Genomic DNA, 27,280 nt, shown 5'->3' with positions numbered 1-27,280 from the left:
ATTCACAGAACGCGTTACGCCGGCGGTAACCGCGGCAACCGCCTGACCGCCGAGGGAGGGAGGGGGTTGCGGGCCTCGTCCTTGGCCTCGGGGGGGTGCGGGTGTCCGGGCTTGATGCCGGTGGCTGCCCGGCGCCGTGCGGCCGTGCCGTGCCCGGCTCCCCGCCTCACGGCCGGTAACCTGCCATGTAACACGTACCCCACCGCGCGGCGGGACTACCTCTCCCAGGGTGCTTGGCAGCGGGACTACAGCTCCCAGCGTGCCCCGCGGCGCGGCAGGCTGTGTCTGCCGGCCGGCGCGCCGCGGGGCACGCTGGGAGTTGTAGTCCCGCCGCACCGCTGAGGGGCGGGGGCACCTCTTCCCGGACGCGTGAGGGCCGCGGCGCCTCCCCTTGGGCGTCTTCCTCCCCCTCCTCCTCCTCCTCCTCCTCCTGCAGCCGCCGCCAGCCGAGGCGGCGCGGCCCGGCCCGGCCCTGCCCGCTCCCTATGCTCGTGGCGGCCCCGGAGCTGCGGGGCGGGAGCGGCCGCGGCCATGGCGCAGTGACCGGGAAGGTAACGGCGGGGGGTGGGGGGGGGAGGGGCAGGAGCGGGGCCTCACCGCTCCCCGTCAGGGGCCGCCGGGGTCTGGGGGGACCCGGAGGGGACCGGGGGGGGCCCGGGGGACACGAAGCAGCGGGCACGGCGCCTGCTGGGCCCCGCGGGGCCGCCTGCGAGGCGCTGTCAGCCAACAGCAGCGAGGCGAAACTCCGCCGTGTTGTGGCAGCGCCTGCCGCGCAGCCCTGCGGTAACTTCCCAGGGTAGCGGCGAGCGCTGTTTGCAGACAAAACTGCCTCTAACAGCGTGCCTGGTGTTACGGCAGGCTGTATGTTTCGATTGAGTTGGTAAATTACCTCAAAATTGCAGCCAGGCCCTGCTTTCCAAGCGTAATTTCTCAGTAAAATGCATCTGTGCAGGAGAAGCGTTTTGCTGAGCTAAACCCAGGTGCCAGGAGAAGCTGTGCTGTTAGGCTGGCTGGCCGGGCCTTTTCAGAAAGCTGGCCCATTAATCGTCCTCAGGAGCGGGGTAGTCCATCCAAAACCTTCAGGAAAGAGTATTTGGTACAGGATCACATTTTAAACGTGCTCACGGAGCATATGCGAGGCTAGCAGAACCGCCTGGCCTCGCTGGTAGCTGGACACGTGAGGAGAACGCGTTTTGAGCCAGGTTGTTTGTAACAGCAGAGCCTGTCACCTGTGTGTGGAAGATTCCTGTCTTTCAGGCAAAGGATCCAGTGATATCAGTGGGAAAATATGCCAGAAATATGCTGCTGTAAGTTGAAACAGCTCTACTTGTGTAACCGTGTGTGGACCAGGCCCCATCTGAAAGATGCTGTCCAAAAAAGCATTTTTTCCTACAGCGTTTTACTTTTTTTTTTTCCCCCCTCGTCTGGCTGTTCTGGTGGTTGGTTATGGGGAAAACAAGCTGGGGACGCAGAGGGAGAAGCCTCAGCAGAGCAGCGCTAATCCCTAAAGGTTTTGACCCCGCGCGGGATTGCTGTGTGTCGTAAGGCAGCGTGCAGAGCTCGTTTTGCCACGAGTCACTGCTTTGTTCCAGACTTTCTGGTTTCTGTGCTGCCACAACCTGCATTTTTGTGTGCGCGCCCGCTTAATTTGGGGTATTAAATTGCCTTTCGTGATGCATTTACTTATCATAGGTTCTGCAATGGCTTTCATAGGAATGTCTGTCCGATGTCACAGCAAATGCTGAGCTTTCCCTCCCAGGCGAGCTCGCTGTCACCGTGCCACTTTCTTCAGGGGGGAGGGCGCAGAGAGCACACACCGGGCACGTCACGCTAAGAAATCGGAAATCCTACCTATAGGCATGGAGGCAGTTTCAGACCACAGTTACTTTGTGTTTCCTCTCTTCCTCTCGTCTGTCTTCCTTTCCTCTGCCTCCTACGTGCTTACATAACGAGGCCTTGCTTCAGGCCTGATTAATGATGTTACCAAGTGGGAATTTTTTTTGATGGCTAGGTGGATTTTTGTCCCCTCTTGCTGTCTGACAGCATCTGCGTATTTGACAGAGACTTTTTTTTAATCCACTGTGTTTTATCCAGAGCATTACAGAACAGCTTATATAGAGACACAATCTCTGGAATATTTGTCCAGCTTGCTTGTTAGTTTTACACCAAAATTTCTAAATAAAAATCATCACTAGTAAATCAGCACCCATTAGCAGAAGCAGGCAGCTTTGTTAACAGCTCGGTATGATGTATTTTGTGGTTAACATCTATGACACTTCTGCAGCGTGCCCTTGCTTTAGAAGAAAGACCTCCTAATGGGTTTGTTCCCCAGGGGAAATACTTTACAAATGGTTTTATGAAGCATCTTAACAATATTTTAGAGATGAGTAGAGAAGCTTAGTTTTGCAGTTGCTAAGCTTGTGGGGTAAAAAAATACTGTTGTGTATCATTGAAGTAGATGATTTATGCTTATGTCATATCATGCTGAGTCTTCACGTGCTTGAAATTTAAGTTCCAGCCTCTCAGTTAAGTGCTTCACCTTATGGCCCTTCTCTGTTATCCAAGGGTGGTTGAAGGAGTTTGAATTTTGTTTTCCGTATCAGAAAAATGCATGCTCATGCTGTGGGGGAGTCCGTGCTGGGTGTCTGCGACTTGTGTGCAAACGTCTGTGGTTGCTGCTGTCCTGCGTTTAATTTTTATTGCCGTGCTGAGCAAATAAAATCTCTTTCTCTGTTTTCAGATGATCGTAGGCTCTCCTCTAGAAGAAGCGGGCAAACCTGTTAGTAGGAGTAGGAAACACATCGTATAGCAGTAGAGATGGATGAGCAAGCCCTTTTGGGGCTAAACCCAAATGCTGATGCAGACTTCAGACAAAGAGTATGTAATTAACTCGCGTATCTCTCTAATAATTTGGGATGTTGCTTCACTGAAAAGTCTAATACTTTCTTGATTGTTATCTGGTTAACCAGCACAAAGGGTTTGTGGTGGCATGTGCAAACTGTCATGTTGCAGGCATGCATGTAAGCTGAAGGAGTTGTTTCCAACTCTGTGAAGTTACAGTTAACGTGCACAGAATTTATTTCTCTGGGCTCTGGCTTTTCCAGTCCTTTCAATTACCTGTACTTGTTGCTCAGTGCCTTACGCAGGTTCCCACAGAATGAAAAGCAGCCACTGGAAACAGAGCTGCTTAAAATTGCCCTTTAATTCTTAGGTGGGGATTGTTTTTTTGTGTGGTTTTATTATTATTATTGTTGTTTGAATGGATTGCCTACCTTCAGAGTCTTGTAATGAAACATCAGTTTTTGAACTGTGGTGAAGCTTAGAGTAACTTAAGAAAATAATCATGGTAAGTGGTAACAGTTACGTGATATGAGAGATGCTGATGTGGCAAGGCATTACTGTAACTATTTAATGAGTAAAGGGTTCTGCTTACTCATTGCTGCATACAGGATGACATTCAGTAAAATCCTTCAGAAATGTGGATACTCAATATCTTTTGGTGTTCATGAAACAAATCCCAAAGTGTGTGAGGCAGTCACAAACATAGTTTGCTGCATCCCGGTATTGCTAAGCAGCTCGGTAAATATGTTTATTGTGGGTGTTTGTCCTTCCTGAAAAGAGGGATGTAGCCAAACTTTAAAGTTTTGTTAACAGAATGTCACTATCAAATTTGAAGCTTACAAATTCCTTGACATTTTAACCATGCAATCTGCATAGTTCTGGAATATGTTATACTAAAAGGTGACATATTTTTTTGCTATTCATGCAAAAAGGGACTTTACGTAAAGTGCATCTCAAACATCAGCTATTACAACTGTTCAGTAGAAGGATATTGCCAGTGCTGTCTACAATGAACTCTTGTTTTAAGATCTTCAACTCCCTGAATAATCACTTTGTTGAATGTAAACAGTTATGTTAGTGAAAAAGTAAGCTTGAAAGACAAGCCTTCATAGGCTTAAAATAACGTGTCAATCAAATCTCTGTTTCAAAAATTATTTTACTGTTTTGTATAGCAAGGCACACTAAATCTTAAAGCAATTGGATTGAGTTAACTGTTTTCAGGAGGTTCTTAGAAGATCTGATTAACAATTTGGGTGTCTACAACTTGACTGAAGTAGACAGTTCTTTCCAGTCTCTTTAATAGGTTCACACACTGATGTTTGTCAGGTGGTCAGTGAATGACTGTGTTTGAATGCTGCTTGAGATGCAGAAGGCAACCAAAACTGTGCAACAAAAATAGTGAGATTTTTCAGTGAATTTTTTCAGTGAAAAACCTGAATTTTTAACTTGGACTTGAACTTCCACCCTTGGAAGTTGTATTTAAAACCCAAGTGGACAAGGCCCTGAGCAGCTTCTCCTAGCTGACCCTGCTTTCAGCAGGCAGTTTGGACTGGACTATCACCAGAAATCCCCTTTAACCTCACCAGTTCTGTGAATCTGACCTTTTTAAATAGAAGTAACAGAAACCTTTGTATTGAATGTACAGTGGGGGTGGGTACCTGTAGGGTTAACATTTGGAGAAACACTTGTGTTGTGGTAATGAGGAAGCCACATAAAAGCCTCTTTCCAAATACCGTTTGTGTTTTTTTTGAAGGAGAGGTGTTTAAATGTGTGTCCGAGTGTGAGTAAGATGTCTTGCTGCGGGTTTTTTGTTTGTTTTTGTATTTTTTTGGCTTTCTCATTGGTTCTTACTTGAATATTTGCAGGCGCTAGCCTACTTTGAGCAGCTCAAGATATCTCAGGATGCTTGGCAAGTCTGCGCAGAAGCATTAGCTCAGAGTATATACAGGTAATGTGGATAAGAATCGTTGCTTATTTTCACTAGTAGTATGTTTGGGTCTTTGGGGTGTTTTTTGTTTTTTGTTTTTTTTTTTATCTTTAAAGCATAATTAGCAAACTGTAAATTGCTGAAAGTTAATAAGGTCTTCATGCCATTCTTAGTATCACTGTTAATCTGTGATTTCCATATAATGTCTTTCAAGGAAGAATAATGTATAAATAAAACTCAATATTAATTTGGTAGCTTAAAGATTGCTGCGTTACGAAATCCAGGACAAAAAAAAATGCATTCAAGCTCACTGAATGCATCCCCATTCAGTTCTGGGGAGGGGAGGAGTGCTGATGCTGTTGTGAGAATATAGGCTTTATATGCACTAAGCTAAGGAACAGTGCCTCAGCCCTTTTCAAAATGCAAAGTGTCGTCATCCCTATTTTTGTACAAAGTTGTGTATTTGGATCTCAAATAATAGGGTGTTGCTGTGTCATACAGTAATGCAAGCTGGAAGGAAACTCAGGGATGTATCTCTCCCAAATAATATCAGTGATTTATAGCAAACACTTCTTTTTCAAAAGATTCTTTAAAGCTTCTCAGACTCCAGCAGGTTATGCAGTGACTAATAAAACCATGCAACATTTGTAAAAAAAAAAAAATAAATAAAAAAAAAAATTTGTAGTCTCTGTTTACCAAAATACAGTGATTCATACAATTGTTAGTTTTTTTTAAAGGCAGGATGCAATACATATTGTAGTTGATGTTCAATGCCAAACTCATAGCATGATAAACTGGTGAATATAGAAAAAAAATATAAGAGGGAATATCAATATTGCACATTTTTTTTATCAAACGAATTGCTGGAATATTTGCTGGTTTTGCATAGACTTTATCTTTAGTGCACAGTAGTTCTTGAATTGCCAAAGGCACCACCTGGTTGTAATATATGAGGCATTTTGTTCTTCACAGAGAAGTGTGCCATACTGCCACATCTAACGGAATTTTGTCTTCTTTTCTAGTGATGATCACATCAAGTTCTTTTGCTTTCAAGTTCTGGAACATCAAATTAAGTTCAAGTTAGTAATCTTTCTTGATAGCAACCATATAACGCGCTTTTGATTTTCTTTTTATTCTGCTTGCAAATAGACTTAAAATGGGATGTCGTTCCTGAATAAAAGCTTTCAGAACCTTTATTCTGCAAACCATTACCTCAGTGTGGTTGATGAGCTTAATTCATCGCCCAGGACTACTTCTTGTATTCCTTCAGCTTTTCCTGGGAGAGGAGTAGCTGGTGTCTTAGCAGCATGCTCTGCCTAGCTAGTCTAATGCTTGCCTCATGACTGCCCAACACCGACCTGATCACCAAGTGTGGAATGAAACTTACTTAGCATTGCCCTTTAAGCCTTACTCCACACTCCCGTTGATTTTTGCAAAAAAATAAATAAATAAAAAGTTTAAGTCCTACAAACAGCAGCCTTACTCAGTACAGAATCCTGGACTCCAGACAAAGCCTTATTCATGCAGTAAGCATGGCAGAGATGTGAGGAAGTAGTGCTTTCACTGTGTAGTGTTACTGTAGCTTCATGATTTTAGAACAAAATAATTTGAAATAGCAAAAGTTTAGTTGCGTGGAGCTATATTTATTTCATACTTGGGGCTCCTTTGGTGTCTGGGCTACAGCATCACGGCAGAGGTGTCTGCCTCTGGGATATCAGTGTGGCTGGTTGCAATACACTGAACATGTGGGCCAGGCTTCAGATAGAAATAAGATGTATAGTGCAACTGAGGCTCACAATTACGTATCAGAGCAAGAATTAAAGCCTTATCTTTTAGAGATTTTATTAACTTGGTCTTACCTCATTGTCCGCCTTCGTCTGCATGTGTCACTTCTGTCATCTGCTTCTTACAATGTTTTTTCTCATTTTCCTGCATCTTGTTTTCAGTGGGGTTGCTTTTTTCTTCTTCTCAATGACTAGATACTTTGACAGGAACACTGAGATCACATTCAGCAGACATTTCTGTCAGGGGGTGTTCCAGAGCTATAGCACACTGGAGAAGGAATGGCAGAAAGAGTCTTCTCAACTTGCCTAGTCCTCAGAAGGAGTATGTGTGGGTAGTATTTGAGTTGGGCTGGTTATAACATAGAATTCTGCCAAGACTTGTGCGTGATGCAAAGCAGAATTCCTTGCTTGCTTTGCTTTTCTTGTTTTGACATACATGTGGTAATAAATGCCTTGTAGGGTCAGATCAATGAAGGACTTCCTTGTGATCACTATTGTCAGAGTCTTCAAATAGCGTAGTAATCAAATTTGAGCATATACAAATGTTATTCGTTCTCCCCATGGCTTACAGTCAAAGGTGTGTTTATGTTAGGGTCATAAGTCCTGTCCCTTGTAGAAGGGCAGACTTCCTGCAAAATTTCAAGCTCCTACTCTGATAAAGGAGGTATTAAAGAATTATATCTCCAAGCATGAATACAGGCAAAATGTTTTTCCTTATTTTAATACATCTTTTATTCAGAATTTTAATATGTTAATAGCTGTGTAAATTCCTTTTTCTAGGAATCTTTAATTTACACTAATGTGTAGCATAGTTACTAAACTTTTTTTTTGTTTTACCGAATGTTGCACTTTCCATGAAGCAGTCATAGTTTGATCTCATGCTTTGTTTCAGATACTCTGAACTTACTGAAGTCCAGCAGCAGCTAATTAGGGAAACGCTTATAACATGGCTGCAAGCCCAGGTAGGTGTGTTACTTTACACCAGTTTTGCACGGTAGGCTAACATAGTGCATTCAGTGCAGGCTAAGTGGCTAATCTGCCATTTGAGTTTAAAAATATATTCCTGAAGATATGCAGTATGAGACAGTAAAAAACTGTTAAGATGCTTGTATTTTTTAGATTTTTTTTAATTATATCTTGTAAGGAAGTCTGTGCTTGAACTTAACACTAAATATAAAATTCTTATGTCAGATAATGATTGCGGTTTAACTACTGTGTGCGAAGTAAGGAGCATTTAAAGTTTCCCTTTAGAGAGGTATAATCTAGATTCCCGATGTCCTTGAGTGTCTAGAACAGGAGTGGTAATTGTGTTTTCACAACACTCCTGGCCTGTGTCCTGTCTACTTAGAATGCTGGCAGGTGTTTGTAAATGAAAGGATGAGACTGCTCGCATTACCTGCTCTGGTAATGCTGTGGTAGTGTATCGGCTACTCTTTTTATGGACTGAGTTACTGCAGCTGAAGTTATAGTATCAGTTGGACCCAAGAGTTTGGAATCTGCAGAACTGTGCAGTGAGCTGATGCAAGTCTTTGCCTACACCTGCCGTTCTCTGGCTCTCCTTCCAATATCATTCCAATTCCAAATTGACATTTATTTTTTGAATAGTATGCTTAATATTTTTGTACTGAATGAAAACCTTAGGACTGTGTCACCAAGAATGTTTTCCCTGCTTCATTATAACTTAGCTAATTTTTTTTTTCAAAATCATTAGAAAGTAAGGCTTTTTGTAAATCTCAGCTGATAAAAGGAGGAAAGCAGTACCTTAATCACTGTACTCAATTGTAATCAACAAGCATATCTGATTTTTCTCGAATTTAGTAAAAATTTACAAATAAAGTATGTTTTTTCTACCAGATGCTGAATCCCCAGCCTGAGAAGACTTTTATTCGCAACAAAGCTGCACAAGTCTTTGCATTGCTTTTTGTTACTGAATATCTCACAAAATGGCCCAAGTTTTTTTTTGATATTCTATCAGTAGTTGATCTTAATCCACGAGGCGTGGATATGTACCTCAGAATCCTGATGGCTGTTGACGCTGAGCTGGTAGACCGGGATGTTGTTCATACATCAGAGGCAAGTTATTACTTCACGTTAATATTTGTTTTGAAGTTCAAAAAAATTCGCTAATTGCAGCAGAAGACAGAAGTTTTCTTTTTTTTTTCTTTCCTATGACAACTCTGCCTTGGAGACATGAGGTGGTTTAGATCCAAAGCCATATGTTGTTTAATGCTTTTTTTGATTCCATACTTCTCAGTTAATGCATTTTTTGCGTGAAGAGCAAGCAAACAAAAAGTAAGGAGCTGAGTTAGCCAACATAATGTTAGACTTGACTCATTTTATAACGTTAATTTCTACTACTGCGTTTTTGAAGGAGTCCTAACATCAAAAGTCCATTTAATCATCTGGAAGACTTCTTTCTCCTTTGCCTTTCTTCTGTGTTTGGGCATTGTGGTAGGAAAAAAAAGGGGGGGAAAAAAGGGGGAAGGGGGGAGAAAACTAGGGCATTTTTCTTTTCTTACAAGAAAAAAAAATGCTCTTTTTGGGCTTTTGATTTGAGTTGTTTATCTAGTTATGACATGGAGTTTCTGGTATTGGGTGCAAAAATGGTACTAGTTTGAAAAAATGCTGCTGATCTGTGACAGGATTGATTTATCCTGTTTCCTGTGTTGATAGGAGGCTCGTAGGAACACTTTATTAAAAGATACTATGAGGGAACAGTGCATTCCAAGTTTGGTGGAATCGTGGTACCAAATCTTACAAAACTATCAGTATAATAACTCGGAGTTGACATGCCAGTGCCTTGAAGTAGTTGGAGCTTATGTATCCTGGATAGATTTGAGCCTGATAGCTAATGAAAGGTAAGGATTTTTTGATGGGATATCTTTGGGGGGAGAGGAGATAGCACAGGACTTGCTAGTATGTTGTCTGTATTTCTATGGAACTACATTAAAACTTGTCTTTGAATAGAGATTTTAATTGCATATAAATGTTTGGGTCTTCTGTTTCTGAAGAGCAATTGACTTGGCAAGCCAAACTGATATAACGGTAAAAATAGACACTGTAGAGTTTGCTGAGTTGTCCTTAAAATGTGTAACGTGCTGGGTTTAATCAGTACAAAAGACTTTATAATGGTTTCTTTTTAATAAGACATTTTAAATATTCACACAAATAATACAAAGCTTCTATATGATGCTACTGTGTACTTTTAAATATAAACTCTTTTTTTTTTCCCAAAGGTTTATAAATATGCTGCTAGGTCACATGTCTGTGGAAGTTCTCCGGGAAGAAGCTTGTGATTGTTTGTTTGAAATTGTAAATAAGGGAATGGACCCAATTGATAAAACAAAATTGGTTGAATCTTTATGTCAAGTATTACAGTCTGCTGGCCTCTTCAGTATTGATCAGGTTTGTAAATTGCTTTTACAATAGGAGTGAGGTTTCAGACGGTTCTTAAATAAGCAGCTTAACAGAAAACTGTCAAACTAAGTCCACAAATATCGAGAGAATTAGCTGTGCTTCTCTGTCAATGTTAAACGCTTTTTGCACTTTTCTCATACTTAAATTAACAGCTCTTTATTAATGTACCTTACTCATTTAAAGTACAGTCACTGCATTTTGTTTGTCTTCAGCATGAGGTGTTTGGTTTTTTTTTTTTGTTCTAGAAGGTGTTCTGTAACTCCTATTCCTCTCCTGAAGCGTGGCGTGCATACTGTTTATATCACTTCTATGACTTGTTGCCTTGTATCCTCCATTGTGATTGACTCTGTAATGGATATTTTAGCCAAGGTGTTTTAAGAATATAGCCAAGGCAGAAGTTTTTAGTGCGAGATGTTAGTCTAACTTTTTCAGGTCATGTGTGCTGTTATGCATGGCTGCACCATCAGACATGAGGCTTGAAATTCTTATCTGGGAGCTGGAAAAATACATCCACCAACCAAACACATATTCCCCATGAGGTCGTAGTACTTCAGGAATAACTGTTTGCTATGTGCTATGGAGATAGAGGAACCACTCCTTAGTTCTTGGATTACAAGGCAGTTTTCTCTTTATTGAGAAGTCTGCATCCAATATGTGCTCCTTTAGAAAGCAAAAAATGTGCATTCATCCATTCAGGAGTCATTTCTCTAAAAACCTCTGAAGATCTCAGTCTTTCAGAGAGACTTGGTATTGCTCTGCCTTTGTACGGCTCTGACAGGGATTAAAGCATCCATTTGGGATGACTGATCTAGCAGTGTTTCTCAATTCTGATTAATGTATTTCTGCAAAGGAAAGCCATAAATATTAACTAATCACTCGCTTTTACAGCCAGTACTGACTGTTGCTTGTTATCAGTATTTCTAAGTAAGGCACAGCTGTTAATTCTTTGAAGTTCTCCCATAAAGTTTTTCCTCTTATACAGACTAAAATTTATGGTAGCTATGTGCTTCCTCTTTTATTTTGAACCTGCTAGCCAGCTTCTTGCTGTAAAGCAAAAAGTGAAACAAGCTAATTTGAAGAGATGAGCAAACTACTTTTGCATAATGGAGAGCAGGCAGCTCCCTAGCATTGCTTTTCCTTTTCTCTCTAATCTCCGGAGAACACAAACCAGATAATTATACTTTCCATCTGGGAGTCAAATGTTGGTTTTACTTCTACTACATGCTAAATGTGGGTAGTACCATTGGTAAGCTCATGCCATTTAAACCTGATCTCTGCTAGTATTTTTAATCGGATATCTTTTCTTACAGGAAGATGATGTGGATTTTCTGGCCAGATTTTCAAAGCTGGTCAATGGAATGGGGCAAGCTTTAATAGCTAGTTGGACTAAACTGATAAAAAATGGTGATATGAAGAGTGCTCAAGACACTCTGCAAGCTATTGAAGCAAAAGTGTCCCTAATGTTGCAGCTGCTCATTCATGAAGATGATGACATCTCATCTAATATCATCGGCTTTTGTTACGACTACCTTCACATCTTGAAACAAGTAAATATGTCTGGCTTCAATTTAACATCATTTTTGATGTATTATTTACTTTTGATTTTGTGGGAATATATGAAGCTAATATTTTTTTAAGCAGACTTACAACCTTTTGAGTAACTAGTGTTCAGTACATTCAGTTTTATTTAGAAATCTGTAGGAACTGTGTTAAATCTTGCAATAATGGACAGGAGGGTTGTAGATCATATGGCTGTTTAAAAAAATGCAAAAAGCAAACCTGTTTTTTTCTACTGGAAAGTAGCAAAGGAGTTACAATACAAAAAGTAACTCTTGAAATTTCTTTTACAGCTTTCTGCACTTTCAGACCAACAAAAAGCTAATGTAGAGGTAAGTGTTGACTTTCTTTTTACAAAGGCTTCTTATTGCAAAAACACGTTTTGTGTCAGAACTTTTCTTTTTGTTGAAACAAATGATGTATTATTTGTATGCCTTAAAATGTCCAGGCTGACCGTGAGTCAGCAATGTGCCTTTGTGGCCAAGAAGGCCAACGGTATCCTGGGCTGCATTCGGAAGAGTGTTGCCAGCAGGAAAAGAGGAGACTGAGGGGAGACCTCATCAATGTGTATAAATATCTGAGGGGAGGCTGTCAAGAGGAGGCAGCTGGTCTCTCTTCATTCGTGCCCAGCAACAGAATGAGAGGCAGCGGGCACAAACAGAAGCACAGCAAGTTCTGGCTGAATATGAGGGGGCACTTCTTTAGTGTGAGGGTGACAGCACTGGCACAGGTTGCCCTCGGGGGTTGTGGAATCTCCTTCTCTGGACATATTCAAAACCCACCTGGATGCCATCCTGTGCAATGTGTTCCTGCCTGTCGGGGGGTTGGACTAGATGAATTCCAGAGGTACCTTCCAACCCTGTCCGTTCTGTGATTCATATGACAATAATTAAAAGTAAGGACAATATATTCCATCTTCCACTCAATACCTGCAGTTGTTTCTTTAATTAGTAAGCCTCTGTTGAGTTGTACATAAAGATGAAAGCTATTTAAGTGCTGGTCTTCCCAAGGGCCCTCAGTACCTTAAGCCTATCTTGGTAGGCGTAGATAGAAGACCGAGATAGAAGACATTTTCTCCTGAAGCTTTGTATTTTTTATTAAAACCTGCCATAATCCCAAAGAAATGGAAGAAATATGGGAAGAGTTGTCATTAAATTCAACCCTTGATGGTATCAGATGTTAAACTTATGAAAAGCTGCTGTTCGAATATAACGCTTATCCTTATGATGAGCAGCTACATGCTAAGCATTGCATTAAGCTTCAGTTTATACATTAGTCACTAAAATCAATAAATAACTGTGTGTCCAGTTTTGGAAGTCGTAAACTTACCTGTTTGTTTTTTCAGCAGTTTTTACATTTTTTCTTCCCTATGACATTTCTGCACCAATGCGGATGTACCAATTTAAATATTATTGGCTTGGTTGGTGCAGGCTCTGCAAGCTCATGTAGCTGACTGCTGTGATTCCTTTTCCTTTACTGAAAAGAAAACTGAGCTGTTCTAACATTAACATTTGAGTTTGGATAATGTCCAGATTATGTGGATCTGGTTTTGTTTAATGTTTGTTTAAAGTGGATGAGGTAACCAAAGTTTAATAGTGTTACTGAGTCTTTTATTTTTGATACTTTCTCTCTCCTGTTCAAACCAAATTACTACTGCAGCACACGTTAAGGCACTTAAAATTTGAAGGTGTTGCTGTCCAGAACTCTGATTATGTTGAAGTTGCTTTTGTACTGAAGAACTTCCTGTTATAATTATTTTGTAAGTTTCTTGAGGGTTTGTGCTTAATTGAGAAGCAATTGTCCCAATCTTTCTTCTTTCATCCAATTCATAATAAGAAAATTTTGAAACAGTCTAAGTCTTTTGGCTGACTTTCTTACCAAGCTTTAAATCATAAGCTTAACAACATTCCTTTAAAATTTTGCACCTAAGAAGTTATCACTTTTAACTTGTGCATTATTTGAATGGGAGGAAAGGGAATCCTGTTTATTGTGCCTTTTGAAGTTGCAAAGGTTTTTCTCATCTGCAGGATTACATCTTTAATTCTTAAAATGACAGCTGTTTCTAGGCATTTCTGGCTACAAGCATATCACATCGACGTTTTGTAATTCTTTTAATTCTTTAATTTTACTTCCTGCAGAGAAGCAGAGAATGCTTACATACGATGCAGACACTTGGTGTCAATAGAAAGCCTGACCACATTCTTGCCATATGACCACGTTCTTCCTCAAACTATTGCAAATGCCTGCTTATGCAAGATCACCAAGAATTTCATTTCACTGACTCAAGTTTAATTTACCAGCCTGTTTTGGTGTTAAAGAACATACGGTTTTTGCACTTAAAAAGAAAAACATCACGATGAATTCATCAGAAGTTTTATTACTATTTTATTTACCCCTTTTTCTTCTTGATTGCTTACCTGACTTTAATGGGTACCTACATTTAGAACCTCCAGTAGTGGAAGAGGATAGCAAAATACTAATTAAGTTGTTGCAGGTATGATCACAGATCTCATTTTCTGTAGTTGAAATAAAAACAAAAAACTGTCAGCTACAGAACTTAACAAATGGTGGGGCAAGTTCTTTTAATCTGGTATTAGGAATAGGGATCAGGTACTCTGTAACACTGATCAAATAGCTGTTATAATTCTGCTGAGTCTTCTCTACCATTTAGTGAGTCCACTCCACGTGTAAGGAGCATGGAAATGTCCTGCCCAGTTACCTGGTGCTACTGAATATCCTCTCAGATTTCTAACACTTTGTTGTTGTAATAAACATAAGGAAAAGGCTGCCTCTGACTCAGTTTTAGTTATCTGGGATAGCTTTCTGTTCGTTTGGAATGTTTAGATCGAGTACATATTTTTGTAGGCTCCCCAGAACAAACTCTTAAACTAAAGTGAAAATTAAAGTGTAACAGATTTTTAAACATCTGTTTTAGCTAGCTGTGTCGGTCTGTTGTCCAGTTTTTCTCCATCCTGGAAAATGTGAATGGAGTTGAGTACTCTATAAATTTTAAACATTATATCAAAGTTCTAAAACATAAAAATGATAAATGCTTTGTAACACCAAAGTGATACATTTAGCATTTGAGACTTCAGTAGAGACTAGATCTAGTCTTTATTCCTGTTTTAGGACTTACAGACAGTCCCTGATAAAGTGAAATTACACATTAGTGCTTGGACAGATCTAACAACTTGCTGCTGTGGAAAAGGGAAGGTTTTGCTGTTCTTATTCTTGTTTGCTGGTCATGGCTGTTGTTCTTGAACCCTTTGCTGAACCAATTCAGATTATTTATTTATTTATTTATTGCCAGATTAACAACCACCTTTCGGAGGTGGTGAGGTATTAGAGAATGTGATGTGATGGCTGAGCTGACCTACCTCTTTAAAATATGATCTCAGACATCCTGTTTAGCTTCCTCTGCCTAGTTCAGTCATCTCTAATTGTTGTTTTCAGTGTGAACTGAACAGCACGGATTACAAGCAGGAAATACAGCCAGATAATACTGTTAGACAGAGCTCAAAGTCATGCATACCGTTCATCTGGAATGGCATCTGTGTATTTTCTGGATAGAGTCTGTTCTAATATGGGCTGTTAATACTGTTAAACCTCAGAAAATAATAATTCAAATGGGGTTTAAACGCTTACAAATATTTTAACGTTTGCCTTAATGTTTTTCTTTGCTGTAGGATTTTAACTGTTGCTTCTTACCACTTTTCTGCTTCTACCCTTAGTTCTGTCTTCTTCTTTATCTTAGGCAATCATGTTGGCTGTTATGAAGAAGTTGACATATGATGAAGAATATAACTTTGAAAATGAGGTATTGTGTGAATAAACAGGCTAATGCAACTTAAATTACATGTAGTAAAACTTTCTCATGTTTTAAAAAACATATTTTTTGTATGCTAAGGCTAGAAAAGTAGAAAGCTAAGGTCTGTAGACTGATTTTTTTTCCTATGTAGAAAGCTTATTTTTTAACCTGAGATCTGCATAAGATAAAACAACATAGTAAAAGGATATCCAAGCCAGTTTAGTTAACAGAGTAATTCTGGCTGCATTTGTACAGAACTATTCCTAAGTAAATATGACTGTGCTGTTAGCTAAACATAGCTGTTGAGCTGGCTTGTTCACTGCTGGCGTGTTTTTCAGAGTTTGCACGTTTCTGCTGTCACGCAAAAAGATTTGAGAAGCGTTGTGTAATGAAACACTTCAGAGATACTACTTGACCTACTTTGAGTGGAGGAGGCCAAACCCCTGCAAAAATAGCCTAAAAGAGGAGGAATTTCTTTTGATTTCACTTTCTGCCCATGCCAGCCAGCAGTAATGATTGAATGTGTTAGGCATTTTGCTCTGGGCTGTTGAGAGCAATGGTTTTAGAGATTAACATGGACTACGTGTAGTCCAGGTTCACTGTTCCTGTCAGATTCATTTTAAAACTAAGATGCTGAGGAAGAACATCTTCATGAGGAATGAGTCAATTTTCAAGAAACAGGTCAATAATGCTTTGCCAGGAGCATTTTCTTTCTTACACTTTTTGGCTAGTTTTCAGTTTGGAAAGCCTTTTTAGCGTGTTTCTGGACTCAATGCAATGGATCTCAACATATTGCAACCAGACAATAAAGGAGCCAGCTGTTATGTTGCAAGAGCATTATTGAATTTTCAGAGCATGATGTGGTGTTCGCATATATGTACACATTTTTGTTTTAAGTGCAATTGTCTAAAACAGTTCTGGATGTATTTAAATGTGCAAATATGTACTTAACTGATGTGAATGTTTTGTAGGGTGAAGATGAAGCAATGTTTGTGGAGTACAGAAAGCAGTTGAAACTATTGTTGGACAGACTTGCTCAGGTCTCACCAGAGTTACTGTTGGCATCTGTCCGCAGAGTCTTTAACACTACACTTCAGTAAGATTTTTGGTTTTTAACTTCTTTACATGAATACAATTCTGTTAGCTTTTTTGCCTTTCTTACTCTCAGGGTTTGCACTAAACATAAGCATGGTGTAGCAAGGCAAAGCCTATTGGCAGAATAAGCTAGTTGCAACTCTCTAAGTGTGACTTTGTGTAACTTCATGATAAAAAATCTTTTACTCAGCTTCTTAGAAAGAAGAAGCTTTCCTTGGAAGCCTTAAATGGTATCTGTATTTTGTTCTTCTCGGGGTGTCTGTTCATTTTTGTCATTTAGACCCACACGACATCCATTTGGACAAGTGTTCACTTTACACTGCCAGGAAATGCTTGTGAGATATGGAAAATTGTTTTTCTGCTAGCAATAGTATTCAAAAATAAAGTTGGATACAGAAGAGAAACAACAGTGAAGTTTTTTTTTAAATTCTTACAAAAAGAACAGAACCAATCCTGAGACCTATGCATGTAAATAAGCTAGGTGCCTGGCTAGGTGGATGGCTGTCTGTATACAAGTCAAAATGTAGTGTCACCAGTGCCTTCCTTGTGCCTTGCTTTTCAGTGAGCACTCTCTTTAAGTGAAGGTGAATGCCTTGTTGACACATCAAAGTAGGCTTTTGTGCCTAAAGAAACACTTGGAAAAATCTGTAGCTTTTAAGCTGAAACTGGTCAAAGAAAACTGGTAACATCCAGATGGAGAGGTGTTACATCTGTGGATAAGGTCTTCAGAAGCATCCTGAAATACTGCGTTAGGTCTTACAGTATTTATTTTCTTAGCTGAAATCTACTCTTTTTATGCTATGTGTCTGAATATTCAAAAGAATATTTTAGTGTGGTAGAACTGTGATTATTTCATAATCTTTGTTGACTAATGTGATTTTATTGTTGTTTCTCTAGAAATTGGCAGACTACGCGATTTATGGAAGTAGAGGTAGCGATAAGGCTGTTGTATATGTTGGCTGAGGCTCTTCCTGTATCTCATGGTGCTCACTTCTCTGGTGATGTTACAAAAGCTACGGCTTTGCAAGATATGATGAGAACGGTAAGCATGTGTGATGTGGGAGCTATTTAAAAACGCCAATAAAGACTGAAACATTTCAGTTCAAGTGATTTATATTAATTACCAGCATTTCAACTACATTGTACTATTTTGATGCTATAAATGGGTAAAGTACTAACTTGCTAATGCTTCTATTTGTAGCTAGTGACTTCTGGCGTTAGTGCCTATCAGCATACATCAGTGACTCTGGAATTCTTTGAAACAGTGGTTAGATATGAAAAATTCTTTGCTGTTGAACCTCAGCACATTCCAACTGTTCTAGTAAGTTCCTCTTAATTTACATATTCAACTAGTAAGTGTAGATAAGTTTTCTTATATTTAAGAACTTTTCTTCTTTTCTGGACATCACTAAAGATGCTGGCTTTCTTAAATGTTTGAATGCCTAGTTTTCCCCACCTTGTTCAGGGATTGTAAGCTGAAGTACTTCTCTTGATTGCAGATGGCATTTTTAGATCACCGTGGTCTTCGCCATACAAGTCCAAAAGTACGAAGTCGAACAGCTTACCTTTTTTCCAGATTTGTCAAGTCTCTTAAGTGAGTAAAGCTGCTATAGATGTATTCAAATCCTGCAGAAGACTTATGTGTGGTAAAATAGGTGCATATCAGCTGTCACGGAAACAGGCAGGGCTTTAAATGGACTGCTGTGAAGTAATATGACAAAACAGTGCTCTAACAGAGTAGTCCTACTACGTAATAGCAACGTAGCAGGGGACAAATTTGTCATCATAGAATGAAGAATTTGAATACATATATTTAGCTGATTTTGATTAGATGTTGAAACTGATCAATGATATAGATGTTTGCCTTTTTTTCCTCTCTGTAAGCACAGATGAGAAAGATTTGAATATTTACAAAATTTATACTTGGAGTTTACTCAGGCCACTAGAGCCCTTCAGATAGCCCTGTCCTGTTGGTCTTACTTCACAAACATGGCAGGAGAAGCTCCAAGATGGAACAGATTACAGGATTCTTTTTTTTTTTTTTTTTTTTTTAAACTGTTAATGAAAATAGTTACTCTGAGTGATGCTGTTTATGCATATTTTTAAAGAATGAGGGAAAAAAATAAATGCTTATTTTTGTACCATGTATTATTTGGCCCACCACAAGCACCATATCCATAACCCAGGTTTTTCTAAAACTGTGCTCTAATACTTAAAGGGATGTTCTGTATTAGGAAGGTAGTTTAATGTCAAGCTTTACACCTTATGGAAAATGGCAGCAATTTTGTAAAAATGCACACACTTCTAAATAGTGTCATGTACTTTTGTTTTACTTCAGTAAACAAATGAATCCCTTTATTGAAGATGTTCTGAATAGAATACAAGACCTTCTGGAACTTTCTCCTCCTGTGAGTATTTACAGCATTTGTTGTAATAAATAGGGCTTGTGGTTATTCATCAGTGTGCCCAAATACATACTGAATTGTGAACTTAGTACACAAACATTTAAGCACAAATAATTGTCTTGGATGCTGGGGGGAGAGGGGGATGACTTGCATGTTTACATTTGAACCTAACTTTAAGAATCTCAATTTTTTGGATTTCTGGGTGTATAGGCAAAAGAAAAGTAGATAGAAGGTTGTTTGAATTGTATAAACATTTTTGTTCCTTTAAGTATGTTTTGCCTGTGCTTTACACTTCTGCCTAGGTAGAAAAAGAAATAAATAAAGTATTGTAACTGTACTGTAGAGATTAAAGAAAAGTGTGATGAAAGAGAAAGTGACTTTGATAGAGGACACTTAGTGAATTCTGTCTGTTGTCTTCCATTTTAGGAAAATGGTTACCAAGCTCTGTTAAGCAGCGATGATCAACTTTTCATTTATGAAACAGCTGGAGTATTAATAGTTAACAGTGAATACTCTGCAGAAAGAAAGCAGGCTCTAATGAGGAATTTGTTGACTCCACTGATGGAGAAGTTCAAAGTATTGTTAGAAAAGCTGATGATGGCACAAGATGAGGACAGACAGATGGCACTGGCTGACTGCCTCAATCATGCTGTTGGGTTTGCTAGGTAGGTACTGCACAATATCTGCATGTATTTCTGATTTGAGTAAAAGTTAATTTATTTTTAAGTAATTTAAATGAAAAAATTCATTGGAAGGAGGGTCTGAGTTTCTACCTGTGTTGTATCAATCTAGAAAATCCCTAGTGGCTGTAGAATTTCTTATAGTAGCCCAGAAAATGAGTTAAGTCCCCTTAAAAAAGGCTGTTAAGGATGTATATCGAGAATATTGAGCAACTTGATAATGAACCAGCAGCATCTATACCCTTCCTTATGAAATACTTTCCTCAAGTAATTGTCTGGAGCTGTTCTAATCATATGTTGATTGGGACTTGTTAGAATTTAATTCTCCAAAAGCTTCCAAAGCATAGCCACTTCATATCAAGTATTTTTCTTCTGGTGTCTGGCTCCCATTTCACAAGATGTAATATTTTAGTCCAGTCTATGGATTTTAAAGCATACATTGTTTTCAGTGTTACTACTTCTCTGTTATATAGGACGTGAGCTTATATAAAACTTGGTGTGTTGCTTTTACAGCCGAACCAGCAAGGCTTTCAGCAATAAGCAAACTGTAAAACAATGTGGCTGCTCTGAGGTATATCTGGACTGCTTACAAACGTTTTTGCCGGCTCTCAGTTGTCCGTTACAAAAGGAAGTTCTGAGAAGCGGTGTCCGCACTTTCCTCCACCGCATGATTATTTGCCTAGAGGAAGAAGTTCTTCCATTCATTCCTTCTGCCTCTGAACACATGCTTAAAGATTGTGAAGCAAAAGATCTTCAGGAATTCATTCCTCTTATAAACCAAATAACAGCGAAATTTAAGGTATGATGTTGTATAAGCTTTCTGGAGTCAAATTACTGATGAATAGGTATTTTTCTGGAACCAGCAAAGAGGTGATATGTGTCAGAACCTTGCCTCACATTTATTAATAATGTATATTTCTATGACTCTTCATAGTGAACAGTCTTCAACTACTTCAACTACTTGCATGCATTGCTAGACTCACAGTAATTAATTGTTTTTCTTTGATTAATCTCAATATTTTATGTTGTTTCTGAACTTTTGTGTTTAATATTTAAAAATAAAGTATTACTTGCAGCACAATTTTTTATATAGACACAATTAACTTTTTATGATTTACAAGATCTCAGTGCAGTGCTGTTGCCCAAAATGTACACTGAGGCTTAATGCACTATTTGAAACTGATCAACAAATACATATGGAGGTTGAGGCATGAGATGTGCATTGAGACTGGGACCATCAACTTATCTAGCAACAGTTCAGGTTGCAGCCTTTTGGGGGTTACCTAGTCCTAATTTCAACAGTTCAAATGCAAAGCTAATAAAACACATTAACTAACTAACCCATTACTTAAATAGGTTTAAATAAGTCTTTCAGCAGAACGCAAAATTTAAACTCATAAACAGAAGAAGAAATGTGTTTTGTGAGGAGTAAACAAAGCCATAATACACCTGTGTAAATCTGGTATGTGGGCCTTTCTTTGGAGTATACATCTACAGAGAGAAGGAATTTTTGAAAAATAAAGTATTTGGGAGATTAGAGAAGAAGACTTCAATTACTCTAGTCATTTCAACAAGTTGTGCTGAAATCATATCAAGATATTTAATGGTAGTCTAAGGTGAAGAAGGTATAAAAAATTTGCAGGAGCAAGACTGGATGAATACCAAGTTCAGGTGTAACGCTTAACTTTTTATGGTACTGTACCATTTTTTTATCACATTATGTTAAAATAAAGATTCTAGCTTCACTTAGGTCCACCTTGGTTTTAAGGTCTTCACCCTCCTCTACTGTAATTCATTCAAATACTAGGAAATAAACATTGGAGTTGTGCCTTTAGGGAACTCTGAGGTATGGCTTAATAGCAACCCCAAGGAATTCTTCAGTTTTTCAAGTCGTTAGTGTTCAACTGCTGTAGTGGCCATGTGTATTTCTGACTGCAGGTAGGACATAAATGACAAGCTTGTTCTGTAATGGTAGTAGTTTTTCAGATCAGGTGAATTTTCTTTAAGTATTGAAAAAGGTGACCTGCTGTTGGTTTTAACATCGTAGAGGTACACTTTTCTGTAACTGCAGTGACTTTATAATAGCCCACCTTTATATTTTGGGGACTTAAAAATAGTCTGCCTGAACAGAAGGATGAGAAATGTGGCAAAAGCTTCTGTTCCAACTCTGAATGAGACTAGCTGAGACTAGATATTTTTGTACAAAAGACTTGAAGTAGGTGGCACATAAGTCAAGATGCAATAATGTTCATGGTGACCCTGATGTGACTTTCTTTGCTGTATGTACTTGGTACATGAAAATACTGACTTTGAAAGTGAATCAAAGCTGAGAATTGTAACAAGCCCTGAAGTTTTAATTTCCAAGTGTCAGTTTCTATAACTGCTTGAGCTCATATTTTCTTCCAATCTCCCCAGACACAGGTTTCACCTTTTCTGCAACAGATGTTTATGCCACTACTTCATGCTATTTTTGAAGTGTTGCTCCTTCCAGCAGAAGAAAATGACCAGTCTGCTGCTTTAGAAAAACAAATGTTACGGAGGAGTTACTTTGCTTTTCTGCAGACAGTAACTGGCAGTGGAATGAGTGAAGTCATAGCTAATCAAGGTAAGTAGCTCAGTTTCTTGACGATGGCACTACAGTGGTTGTCCTCTAAGTTTTGTCTGCTAAAATCGCAAGCCTAGTTCCTGCCAAGTACTATGAACTATGTTAGATAGAATGGACTGATGCAAATATGGTATTACACACTTACCTGTTTTAGCAAGAATTTGGGTCTGTAAAATCCAACTATAGTAGGCATATTCTTCCTATTCATTTTCTTCATTTTGAGTATGATGACTGTGTGTATAAGAAGAATGCTTTGTGCATCATCATGCATTATTGTATTTGATTGGTGAATCAGAGATTAAACAATATTTTCCCCTAGAAAATAATTTAAAAACAGATTGCAGTGTTGAAGCTGCTTGGGAAGGACATTCACAACTCCCAGTTGTAATTCTGTGTTGCTCATTTTCAAAAATACACATCAGTGACTTCTGTAATTTTTATTACTATCACCTGATCTTAACAACTATGTTAAATGTATTGTGACTTATATACGTACTTAATGAGCTTTCTGAAATGCAAATTAATTCTTTTTTCGTAACAGGAATACAAAGCCAAGTGTCCAGTGTCTTGATTCTTTATTAAGTAATTCTCTTGGTCTGGATTCCATCAAAAAGGGAAGGGATTTAAAAAGCTTTAAAGAAACTCATCTGATAGTTGGAGCTCCAACTTCCTCCCCCCATCCTAAACCGCTTGTAATACCAATGGAAAAGGAAAGGATGGTGTTAAGAAGTAGTAAAAGCTTTCTTGAAAGAGGCATTTTGGTAGTTGTAATAGGCCAATATATTTTACAGGAATCAAATAGAAATAAGCATAAAAGCATCACGGAAGTTTGAAGTATGATTTAAAAAATCACCTTTCCCTGTATTGGAAGATAAGTGAATTATTTGGGTGCTGCCTAGTTTAGTTAACTGTCATGTTTGGGTCAAGAGGAGAAAACTGATTTCTAAGCAGATCAAGGTCCCCCCCCTCGTCTTTATGTGTGTTAAAGGCCAGAATAGGGGGGGAAAAGCATCTCCAAACTTTGAAAATAAATAAGTAAATAACCTAAATAAGAGTTGTCTTGCATCGTAGGGGAAACTTTCCAAAAATATTTGAAATTTGTGCAAAAAAAGGCTATTTTGAAGTTGAAACATATCTTCCAGGTCAGTATTCTTTAAAAAAATAAAAACAAAAAATTGTGCAGTAGTACAGAAACTGCTAGGTTGCAGGTTTAAATGACAAGCTCCCTTTAATGTGTTTAAGGTGCAGAGAATGTGGAGCGTGTGTTGTTCACTGTCATTCAAGGAGCAGTGGATTACCCAGATCCTATTGCACAGAAGACTTGTTTTATTATTCTTTCGAAGTTGGTGGAGCTTTGGGGTAAGATTCTTTCCGTAATTCCTTTGAAGCTGCTTCCGTCTGCGAAGCACCAGTAGGACATGAAATGTTATCTCTCTTTTCAGGAGGTAAAGATGGACCAGTAGGTTTTGCAGACTTTGTCTACAAGCACATTGTACCTGCATGTTTCTTAGCACCTTTGAAGCAAACGTTTGACTTAGCAGATGCCCAGACAGTATTGGTATGTATCACAGTTTGTTTTTTTCTTTTACTCTCATTGCGATGAGGCAGACTGAAGGGAAAAAGAATAATGGCCACGTGGTATTAATGGTTGACTTGTCTTATAAAGAAAATACCTTATTTTTTCTTAATGGGGTACTCGTATGGTTACTTTTCATGTGTTGTGGCACTGTATTCTGTAGTTCACCTATGCTCAAAATCAAGCTAGAGAATTGCAGGTTTGAGAATTTAACATTGATCTGTATTACGTGCAAACTAACACTCAGTGAAAGTGAACGAACAGGTAGCTCTTCCTTAGGTTGTTTAGGGTTCAGCTGTGACAGACAACTTTCTGGTTAGAGAGGAACAAAAACTGGAAGTAAAGTTTGAGGCTGTTAGTCTTGGGTGAGGGAAAAGAAAGCAACAATGGCATAAACTAGCCCTTGTTTTGGGACTGACTTTAGGATCTTTGGATGTAAATACTTACCCAACAGACTAACTGAACATTCTAACGTTATGCATTACGTTACAGGCTTTATCAGAATGTGCAGTGACATTAAAGACAATTCATCTCAAAAGGGTAAGCTACAGAATACTTTACAAGGAGTAACTCTTGCAGGTTTCTTTTGAATGTTTTCATTAATTTCTAGAAATCAGATACTTATTTAGATTAATTTATATTCTACTTGTATATAAATTAATAGGGTGAATATAACGCTGTGTAGGAATAGAGAATCCAGTACTTCTACGTCTTGATAATATACTGCAAAATATTGACTCCTTAATTAAGGGAGAAAAATCCAACCGCTTGATTGTTGCTGTGTTTAAGTGATCAATAGGCCTTATACTTTTCAATGTAGTACTTCAGCTAACATGAAAGAGCAATTAGAGATGGGAAACCAAGCAGTTTCTGAGTCCATGTTACTGCTACGCCCTTTAACTTGCTGGCTACCTTCTCTCTGGAGTTATTAACAAACTTTCAGAGAGGAGATTGTGTTGAGAAGAACTTAGGGTCTGTGTTCCTTTTTCTCCAGCTAGGACCTTCTTATTGAACTGACTTTTACAATTGACATGTTGCAAATTGACTCTATTGTAAATTTATTTCAGTACAATTTTCAGTGCATTCTGTTGTGTAACAAAAGATACCAAAATGCAGTTGAATTCTTAATGCCAACATTAGGATAATTCTTTTTATTTCCTAACATCTGAGACATCTGTGAACGCTTGGTGTTTGATACACATAGCTTCTCTGTAAAATAGACACATAGACCATCTATTTTAAAACTCTTCTGTACCGTGCAGTATAGGGCTGTGCCTTCCATAAGTATATAGAAAAATATACTTGAACAAATTGTGTGCTGCTTTTCTTTAGGGTCCTGAATGCATTCAATATCTTCAGCAAGAGTATTTGCCTTCTTTGCAAGTAGCTCCCGAGATAATTCAGGTAGGAATTCCCAAAAGAACATTTGGAAAACTGTTAACGTGCAGAAATTTTTTATGGGAATAAAATGTATACTGACAAAGCTAACCTCCTACTATCCCTCAGTAAAAATTATTCTGATACTGCCTATTGGAATAGGATTCATTTAGTGTAAGGAGTGAAATTACTGCAAAAGTACCTTGCAAAAAAGTCATCTTCCTACTTCAATACAAATAAATTCGTACTTGAATATCAGGAAACTTATAATAACTCAAAAGTAAAATGACGAAGAATGTTGAATGTACACCAAGTATGGTAATAAAGGCTGTATTCAATGCTAAGCCACAGCACTGGATTTACTGCCAAAATATCATACTACACCAAAGCAGGTGTGGATTTTTTGTGTTTATTTTGAAGTAGTAGATAGTATAAGAGGATTCTCAAAAGTGAGACTTTACACTTGTCCATTGTCTCAACATTAAGCATTGTTAGCCATATGGTAAGCATTGCTGTGAAGAAAGTGTTAGCTGTAGCCTAAGAATTTAAAATTGCAATTAATTTGGGTGCTGTAGTAATCAAGCTTGCTTGAAGTTTTTTAATAAGTACGAATGCCTCCTAAACTGTAGAACTTTCAAGTGGTGTTAAATATACATAAGGATCAAGTATTACCTATTGCTTGCCCCAGTGTTGTTTTCTGGTCTAAGAGTGCAACTTTCAGAAGTGGCAGACATGTTCTGCTCTAATCTAGAGTCACTTCGTGGTGTGTGTGAGAAATATCACTGAAGTGCAAATGTTTGCCTGAAGTATTCATTTCAAAGCTACCAAAAGTTACTAGAAAAGTTAAACGTTCAGAATCTCCTTTACTGCAGTCCTTGTTTCTGTCTATTCCTCTAGAAGTGAACTTCATATTCTATATTTGACTATACAGTTTTTCCTCATCCCAGAATGCAGTTCTTTTACAACTTTCTTTTTATCCATAACATGCTTTTCTTTGGTTACACATTAAGAAAAATAAAAACTAAGATCAATGGCTATACATACAAGATATTTTATATGCTCCTGATATGTCAGGTTGTCTTGTGCTTCATTTACTTCTTTAGTATTTCATTCTTCTCTCTCACAGGAATTCTGTCAAGCACTTCAGCAGCCTGATGCTAAAGTTTTTAAAAACTACTTAAAGGTAAAAGTTTGTTGTTTTTTTTTTCATTAGATCATTTTTAATTCCATTTGAACATTGACACATAATTCATTCATGGCACGTACTTGAAGTAAAATGGAACTACAGAATGTCCTAACATGAGACTAAAATTGTATATAAGCTTTTAGTTACAGTGAACGTTTAAGCAGCAAAAGCAGTTGTATAATCTTTAAGCAGTTACATGAAAGAAGGAGCAGTAACAACAAACTACATCTGTAAAATTGCACTTATGCTTTGCACCTTGCCATTTCCTCAGTAGTTTGGTATTCTTGTGACTTGTGTTACTTAATAATTGAAATAACAAAAAAAAAAAGTTATCCTGTAATTATAGATAATGTGTCATTTCTGAGGGTGTAAATGTCATCAAATAGCACAAGTCACATCCTTGTAACTCATGGTTCATTATGTTAACGTAGAAAATGAGCTCTATCTAATTATCTTACATCTCAAACATGCCATGTCTTAAGTTTGTATTCCTTTTCCTCATTATTTTTTTTTTTTTTTTTAATAAATTTTGACAGGTATTCTTCCAGAGAGCAAAGCCCTGAGGAAAGGACTGGAATCTCATGTATCTGTTTCCATAATCAAGAACTCTGGCTGTTAATTTATAAAAATGCTAACTCTTGTGCCATTAAAACTGGTTTTGTTCTTAAAAACTGTTGCTTTGTGCTCACATCAGTACATATTTTAGCCTTTGCTTAAAAAAGAAAGGAAAAATGCAAATGCCCTACTTCCGTGTCTTGAAAATGAAGGTATGTGACAACATGAAAAATTGCCCGTATATCTACACAACACTTTTATTATGTATAGGATGATTTAAGCTTAAGCTGTAACATGTACGGCAATAAAATGACACTTATTTTTGAAATTAAATGTAAAAATCCCTTCAGACCATAGAAATGGTTATTAAAATGTGTACATTTTTGATACTGAGTAAAATGTTTTCATAAGACATAAAAATCCATCTGTTCATGTATGGTGACATGAAAATAAAACAATCAAAGTCA

The 27,280-nt window shown here is 38.2% G+C and overlaps 1 protein-coding gene across 3 annotated transcripts; it reads left to right on the top strand.

The window, feature by feature from the left end:
- Positions 1–411: 411 nt before the first annotated feature.
- On the top strand, positions 412–27,280 carry XPOT (exportin for tRNA). Of its 3 annotated transcripts, XM_084506562.1 has the most exons (26): positions 483–551; positions 1,220–1,307; positions 2,741–2,877; positions 4,707–4,789; positions 5,791–5,847; positions 7,445–7,514; positions 8,407–8,625; positions 9,226–9,410; positions 9,789–9,957; positions 11,280–11,516; positions 11,820–11,858; positions 15,281–15,343; positions 16,306–16,430; positions 17,327–17,471; positions 17,631–17,750; positions 17,929–18,023; positions 18,768–18,837; positions 19,261–19,499; positions 20,028–20,313; positions 21,930–22,119; positions 23,362–23,478; positions 23,562–23,677; positions 24,188–24,235; positions 25,028–25,099; positions 26,199–26,255; positions 26,795–27,280. In XM_084506562.1, exons 3-26 carry the CDS (start codon positions 2,818–2,820, stop codon positions 26,819–26,821), a joined length of 2,889 nt encoding a protein of 962 aa, XP_084362688.1. In that variant the 5' UTR covers positions 483–551; positions 1,220–1,307; positions 2,741–2,817; the 3' UTR covers positions 26,822–27,280. The 3 variants fall into 3 exon arrangements, with proteins under 3 accessions (XP_084362687.1, XP_084362689.1, XP_084362688.1); XM_084506561.1 differs by lacking the exon at positions 1,220–1,307 and having other exon boundaries at positions 412–551; XM_084506563.1 differs by lacking the exons at positions 1,220–1,307; positions 23,362–23,478; positions 23,562–23,677; ... (2 more) ...; positions 26,199–26,255; positions 26,795–27,280 and adding an exon at positions 23,191–23,291 and having other exon boundaries at positions 412–551.

This window comes from Aythya ferina (assembly GCF_964211825.1).
Source record: "Aythya ferina genome assembly, chromosome: 1".
Taxonomy (NCBI): Eukaryota; Metazoa; Chordata; class Aves; order Anseriformes; family Anatidae; genus Aythya; species Aythya ferina.
Note: the sequence above shows the minus strand (reverse complement) of the source record. Positions and strands in the feature narration are given on the sequence as shown.

Coding starts and splice junctions, on each gene's coding strand:
- XPOT (XM_084506561.1), top strand. CDS start 2,818: ATGGATGAGCAAGCCCTTTTGGGGCTAAACCCAAATGCTGATGCAGAC. Junction 16,431..17,326: donor GTCTTTAACACTACACTTCA/GTAAGATTTTTG, acceptor TTGTTTCTCTAG/AAATTGGCAGACTACGCGAT. Junction 25,100..26,198: donor TAGCTCCCGAGATAATTCAG/GTAGGAATTCCC, acceptor TCTCTCTCACAG/GAATTCTGTCAAGCACTTCA.